General features: G+C 38.9%; 1 protein-coding gene across 1 annotated transcript in view; it reads right to left on the reverse strand.

Moving 5' to 3' along the window:
• Positions 1–6,542, reverse strand: part of LOC116701535 (uncharacterized) — a 14,816-nt gene extending 8,274 nt beyond the window's left edge. Inside the window, exons 1-6 of the mRNA XM_032535290.1 lie at positions 6,151–6,542; positions 4,955–5,056; positions 4,593–4,862; positions 3,273–3,418; positions 2,527–2,627; positions 2,085–2,230 (exon numbers count right to left, since the gene is read on the reverse strand). Of these exons, the coding sequence (XP_032391181.1) occupies positions 2,085–2,230; positions 2,527–2,627; positions 3,273–3,418; positions 4,593–4,862; positions 4,955–5,056; positions 6,151–6,286 (901 nt within the window). The 5' untranslated portion in view covers positions 6,287–6,542. The remainder of the gene's footprint in view (positions 1–2,084; positions 2,231–2,526; positions 2,628–3,272; positions 3,419–4,592; positions 4,863–4,954; positions 5,057–6,150) is intronic.
• Positions 6,543–7,704: the final 1,162 nt, after the last annotated feature.

The raw sequence follows: 7,704 nt of genomic DNA on the forward strand, positions 1-7,704 counted from the left end.
GATGGGCTGTAAAGCATAAGGTAAGACAAAATTTGTATCATCTGCAAAACCAATTCATTTACAAATGTCATTAAATTAGAGGGTTTTGGGCCAACTACTGACCACTGGGATGCCACAGGAAATACTCCACATCAATAAGCTACATATGCACATCCTGCTGCAATACTGTCTAATTGTAATACTGCAAATGATTACAGTGTACTCACATAGAAATATCATCTGGCACAGTGTGACGCTTAAACCCTCCATTATTCAAATGATCACCCACAGATTATGCAAGAGAAATTTAGGACAAATAAAATGACATTACATTAATCATTAAATAAAAACACAGCAACATGTGGCTTTGTTCAGAATAGTGAACTGCAGACGGGCTGCTTGTGTGATGATAGCAGCTCTTTTGATCCATTTAGACACAGAACAATATATCAGCAACAGACACAACAATATATGTTATGTTGAAATGCAAAATGTCATCACTCCTGAGGTGATGTCTCCAAATGTCCAGTAAGCTGGGACCAGTATCCTAATACAAAGCAGGAACTAACATGTTTTTTTCAAATAGTAACTTTAGATGATAGTTATCAGTTATGCTTAAGCTGTTGCCAAAACTCTTTTTGTCATGCATATTGTCTCTTACACCAGTGCTTTTCCTCTCCTCCATCTTTATCCTGCAAGGGTCACAAATTACAACCAAGATAAGAAGAATGAAGTATTGTTTACAGTATATACAGTAGGGTGTTCCTACTGTCTCTCTTTGACCTAAGGAGTCCCTGACCTAAAAAGCATTATAGACCCCTGTTGTAATGTATCGTGTGTCTAGTGAGGACCCCAGGAAGAGAAGCTGACTGCTACAGCATCGGCTAATTGGGATCCTTATAATAAAGAAAAACACACTAGAAAAGGGGGAAAGTACCTGCATTTTTTTGAGGTCTCTTAAGTCTATGTATTTGTATGTGTGTATACTGTATATATATATATATATCTATATATATGTGTGTGTGTAAATATATATGCATGTGTGTATATAGTTATATGTGTAAATATATGTGTGTGTGTGTGTGTGTGTGTGTAGTAAAAGAGGTCTTAAAAGAGTAAAACACACTTTAATGATTAGAGGCAACCAGAAGGATGCAGCAAATAGATTATGGTTATGTAAATGAGCGACCAAGACATGAGCAGACACACAGTCGGAATGCATATCAAAGAGGTGTAATAACACACATTATTTCATTGCATTATGTGGCCGATTGTTTAAAAAAAATCAGTTCATAGCTGTCTCTGGTAAGAAACTATGTAGGAAAGAGGAACAAAATGTATATGAGTTGAGTATTTGAGTTTAAAGTCAAAATTCTGACTTTAATCTAACAATTCTGACTTTAAACTCAGAACTCAACTACATTTTTTTTAAACATCTGGCCCTAATCCTCTTTCGTAGACTTCCATGTTAACTGTTCAGTATATTACCAAAGTCACAATCTTTGCCCAACCTTAACCAAGCGTTTTTATTGCATCATTTCCATGACAACACATGTCGCTCAGGACGTCTTGTGATGTACATAACTTGTGACATAATAGTAACACTAATCCTGTCTTGCCCCATTAGACCCATTGTAGTGGTCAACAATTTATTTGGGAGTAGCATCAGAGATGATGGCCATAAAAACATTAGTTGTAATAACTTGTAACTATCCATTAAGGCAAAAATTAGCATGGTACTGATTGCTGGTTAGTTTGGTAAGTTAATTTGATAAACTTACTAAAAGTTAACACACACCCCTGTAATCGAAAATCAAATATTTGTCTTTAAACGTATCTTATTGATTTGTTTTTGTTTTTTTGTGTGTTTTGAGTGAACTCTTTACCCCTGTCTTGATGTATGGATCCTGATAGCCAAACTTTATGTTCTGTTAATCTAAAATGCACACACTGTTTTTACTCCACCTCCATCCAGTTGGGGTTAGGGTCATATGATAGCCTGCATAGCATTATGTCAGGCTGTCTAGGCAGTTATAGTTGAAACTGGGAAATGCAGCGTTTCTATCTGTTTTATATCATTGTCTTGAAGATTTGGAGGCTGAGTTACAGAGGCGATGTCATCTCACAAATCCAGAATTTTTCAATGTTACACAGGTCATCATTCCAGCTGTTTGAGAGAAAATTGTTGGATATTTCTGCGCAGTCTTCATCTCTAGACAAACGCCCATTTGGTTCTAAATGCATCCAGTAGCTGAAAATCAAAACAAGATTTTTTTTTAACTAAGCATTTCATAGACAGCAAATTAAATTTCAACTCAAAATGGTTCCTTCAATTAAGAAAATAAACATATAAGGTCTAATCATGTGCGTAATTTTAGTAAGAGAAGCTAAATATTGTATGGATATGTATCAGTAAAATATCTACTTAAATTTGAAAGTTAACTCTTGAGATGCATAATTATGGAAGGAAGCTGAAGAAAGTGAGTGAATTAGAAAGTGGGCGTCAACAGTGCACCATGACAACAGAAAATGATATAATGTGTAAACCTTTGGGTCAGCAGAGTTCCATCCACCCATTTCCATCTCCCCTCTGTCTCTTTATCAGTCAGTCCAATCCACATGGGCTTTGGGAACCGTCTAATGAATTCCTTATTGACACGGAAGAGAAACAGAGAAAAAGACATTGACAAAACTATAGTGTATCGCAACAACTTCCACTTCCGGGATTGCTCCGGTGCCGCCGGAAATTCTGCCGGATGTCCGTCACTTTCTGCTTTTTTTGATTAGGAATTTTAAACAGCTGCTCCTCAGATCCCTGCAGGGTAAACCCAGTCAGCTGGCTAGACTATCTGTCCAATCGGAGTTTTCTGTTGCACGACTAAAACAACTTTTGAACGTTTTCCACCAAAACATAGTTTCTTCCCAAGGCTATATGCAGAGGCACTGTGGCTCCGTCCGGAGCTTAGCACCGCCCAAGACGATTGTGATTGGTTTAAAGAAATGCCAATAAACCAGAGCACATTTTTCTCCCATCCCAGAATGCTGTGTGGACTAGCCAGACTAGTTGCTGTATTAAAAACCTTCCCTTGAACAGCGCTGTGGAGGAAGGTCTGGAAATGCAGGACAACATAACCGTTTCATTCTGACACTGCAATAATTAGTTATTTTTTTTACATTTCTCTCGCTACATCTCTCAAACACAGATCCACACACATTCTCTCTCTGGCATCCCCCCCCCCCCCCCCCCCCCCCCCCCCCCCCCCCCCCCCCCTCCTCAAACACACACACGTTACCTGTTCTTCTCTGCTGTTGATAATCACCAGGTCCGCACCTTTTTGCACACAGTCATCTCTGCTTCCTTGCCAGGATTTCTTCTTGGTAGAAGAAACGTGGTAGAAACTACCGCTGAGATACACCCATTCTTGTTTGTTACTCAGATCTGTTTCAAAATGGAAAAGTCATCTTGGTTTGTTTGGATTGAAATGTTTTATAGAGTCATAAGTCTGTTAGAGCAGACGCTACAATAAAGTTGCCTTGACCGCTGAATACTACAATACCCATGAGCTTTGACTGCTAAATGCTACAATACCCATTGTCCAAAGCCACTGCTGCCAGGGAGAAGAAACCAGTCAGAGGCACAAATCCAAACCAATTCAAAAGGCTTTGATGTTGAATTTGTGAAAACACAGCGCCAAAGTTGCTGAATTAAAAACCTTACCTTGAATCCAAAAGGGAAATAATTAAGCTGCAGTTTCATTTTCTCTGCATGGAAATCTTTAGCTTTTATCTGCTGTTAGCAGCACACACCACTGAATTTCTAAGCTCAGAGATTGGATTCTTTCTGTCTTTAATTTGATTTTACACATCAAAGTCTGTTGACAGATCTTGGTGAGTAGCCAATTGCATATGAAGATAGGTGTATACTTTTGTTTTTTCCCGCTCCAGATGGTGCTGCGTGAAATTTGATAAATTGCCTCATGTGATGTCACTTGAGTGACAGTTGGTTGGGTCTGAAGACTACAAGTTTGGAAGTGAAAGAATGTATTTCAAGATAGACAGAACGACAAGTACCCACTTCTTCCGAATGAAACCAAAGTATCCCAAATCCCAAATATCATCTTGTAATTTTGGAGCCAGAGTCTATGCGGTGGTGGTTGGGCGGTGGAGCTGTGGTATCTGAGTCCCGCCCATAGACACGCCCGACCAATCACGAGATAAAATACAAAATTTGCAGAAAAATGAAAACTTGAACAAACATCAGAGTGATAACAACTAAACCTAAAATGACAGAAACCATCTTGGGCAACAATGTATTTGACATGTACTTTGATTTTTCAGTTAGGCCTATGTCCCATCCGCTATGGAGGGACAGAAGGAGGGGGGCAGGGTTTATGACCTACACTATGGTCAGCAACCAGGGGGAGAGCCAGATGTTTTGGCTTCATTTATATACAGTATATGCATCTGCCACTGTACTAGCATAAGACACCTGAAACACTAACACATATGACGGGCAGTCGAGTTGCTAAATCATCCAGAAGATTAGGTGATGGTTACTAAATTAGGGCCTCCTAGATTAAAAAACAAATAATAATAATAATAATTAGAGTTACCTTGAAGCTTTTTACGAAGATCAGTTATCTCTTTGGTCATGTCTTCAATTCTTTTTTGGAACTGGTATCTTTCTTGATTCAGGATGTTATAACTGGTCTGTAACTGGTCTCTTTCTTGATTCAGGATGGTGTAACTGGTCTGTAACTGGTCTCTTCCTTCAGTCAGGTTGGTGTACCTGGTCTGTAACTGGTCTCTTTCTTGAGTCAGGTTGGTAAAACTGTTGTGTAACAGGGCCATCTTCATTTCCCACTCAGAGTTGCCTTTGGTGACTGTGTGAAACATAATCAATGAAATAAAGAAACACTGTCACCCAGCACCACCTGCTTAGTGTTTAATCAACATGCTGACATGTAGTACTCACATAGGTGAACCAGAGTTATGAGTCCAGTCAGAAGGAGAAGACTCAGCACACCCTGACCCACCGCAGCAGCTCTGCAGGAACTCTTCTTCACATCTTCAGCACCTGAAGGGACAAGTCAATATTTCTCATGTGTTTGTTCCGCAATTCCCATTCCTACACCATTGCAGTATCAGCCTCAGCTTTACTTTGGCATGCTAACACATTAAACTAAGAAGTATGGAAAGCATTATACCTTAGCAACTCACACTGTTGTGTCATTTTAAGCATATTTGCTAGCTGACTATAGCATTTAGCACAAAGCACCGCTACATAGCATTTTCAGGGTAGACATTTTATCTCACAGCCATGGGTGTAATTTAACAGTTGGGGGAGGGGATAATAAACTAAATTCTAGAGCAATCTTTGAAGGGGACACACATAATTGAACTTACTTGTATACAGGACATGTGTAGTTGTAGAAGTTGTAGAAGTAGGCTGGCAATGCTATTTGGTTCACTTTAAACATTTAAACAACAGTGATTATTTCTCTAATGCAAATGATGCTGAACTGAGAATTGAACCCCCAAATAACAAATGCTGTTGAAATATGCAAGTGGTTGGTAGGTTTACTTTTGATTGCAGCATGAGGCTTTTGCAGTTGCTGCTCCAAGACTCCGGAACCAGTTATGCCCCGATATTCACACTATTACATATGTTGCTCTTTTTAGGTCCAAACTCAAAAAGTATCCGTTAAGTCTGGCTTTTAATACGTAGAAGGGGTGTGACAAGTTCTTTGTAACCTTTTCTGATTTGACTGTTTTCTATGTTCACTCTTTCTATTGTAGGATGTGTTTTGACTCTTGGTTTCTAATGTTAAGCACTTTGGATACCTGCTGGTTTCTGTAAAATGCTATATGTATATAAATATTGATTTGCTTCAGTCACCAGCCAAAAAAGACATGGTAATCTATTGGGTGGCTGGTGAAAACTGAACATGTACTAGCCATTTGGCTGGTAGATGAAAAAGTTAATTTTGAACCCTTACATCCTGCAGCAATCCAGACTATTCTTCTCCACGCTTGACCCTCAACATTATTATTCCATGATGGTAGTCTTTGTTTTAGAAAATATGATCTTTTATGTATTTGTGTATAAAGAATGTCCACACATTAGCATGAGCCTGCAGTCAACATCCTATTATTGCAAGTGTTCCTTACTTGAGAGTGCAGGTCCAGTTCTGTTTGGCTCCAGACTTTCATAAATATTTTCCGAACTTTTTGCCAAACTCTTCCTTTTGCTAGAATAACCAAAAGGTCCCTCTTCATTGACATAGATATCCATCTGTTGATCCATGACGTTCAGCTGTATTGTTTGAAGAGTTTGGTCCTCAATGTCCCTATGTCTTGAGAGTGAGTGTGCCCAAAGTGATGACAAATTCTTGCAGCGAACTGTACTCAGAAAAAATAACAAAAATAGTAACACAGATGGCAATATATTCACGCATATGATTCTCTGCTTAGCAGGAAACGGCTTGTGGGATGAATTATTTTAGGTGACCACTTTTACCAGTTTGGCCTTGCAGCTGCATGATGGCGATTCACATTCAGTTTCGAGATGTGCTGCAAAATATCTTAAACCATCACTGTGCATGTGACTTTAATGTCACATTCACATACATGTTGCGAAATTCATTCTCTGCATCTGCAATCTGAGCCAGTGTCTTGATCACGACACTGACAGGAGAACCTAGGACATGCTTCTTGATGGTGGGGGGAAACCGGAGCACCCGGAGGAAACCCACGCAAACACAGAAAGGCCCAAAACAAACTGCATTCAAACCCAAAATTCTTGCTGTGAGGCCACAGTGCTAACCATTGGGCCACCATGCTGCCTTAGATAGATAGATAGACAAATAGATAGATAGATAGAAGGAATTTTCCTTTGCCACTCTCACACCAAATGCTTGATATTGGGGTAATTGTTGGGTCTTTGTAAATTATAGTGTGGTCTAGGCCTACTCTATCTGTAAAGTGTTGAATCTGTTACAACTTTAATTCTTAAAGGTTTTTTCTAAGATTTTACTGTGCCACATGTATGTTTTAACACTACAGTCCCTGACAAAAGTCTTGACGCTTATCTATTTTGTAGAAACACCTGCTATTAACCTGACTTTTAATTAATCAATTGGTGTAAGAAATGGCTCATGTGAAAAGCTAAAACCCTCCCAAATGATGTTCAATGCAATGAAATAAATTAGTTTCACTAAAAAAAGATTTATTATTTAAACAAGACAGACAGGTCAAATTTTGGCAAGACAAAAGTTTTGTCGCCTATACATAAATTGAACAAATTTTCTACAAATATTAGGTCTGCCTGACCTGGGCTTGTCAAAAACGTCTCGAGTGTCTTCAAATGTTTTTTTAATCCTCTGTACTTGACGCTGAGACACATTGAAGGTGTCTGCCACATCAGCAGTGGATCTGGTCTTCAGCCTCTTGATAATCAAAACTTTAGTCTCAGGGTGAATCTTAGGCATGTTTGCAGATGTCTAGTTGCAGTTGATGTGAAGGTCTAGTGTACTGGGGTTGTTTTTATACACACCTGAGACCTAATTGATCCATTATTAGTCACAGGTGAAGCTCATATGACAAGGCGACAACACTTATGTCTTTGCAAAAATTGACTCAATGGGCTTTACCAAGCTGTGAATATTAGAATACTTTTTGACAGTTTCTTTTTGCACTGAGACATTACAAAAGCTGTTGGGATTA

The sequence above is a fragment of the Etheostoma spectabile genome, chromosome 2, assembly GCF_008692095.1.
Source record: "Etheostoma spectabile isolate EspeVRDwgs_2016 chromosome 2, UIUC_Espe_1.0, whole genome shotgun sequence".
In the NCBI taxonomy this organism is placed as follows: Eukaryota; Metazoa; Chordata; class Actinopteri; order Perciformes; family Percidae; genus Etheostoma; species Etheostoma spectabile.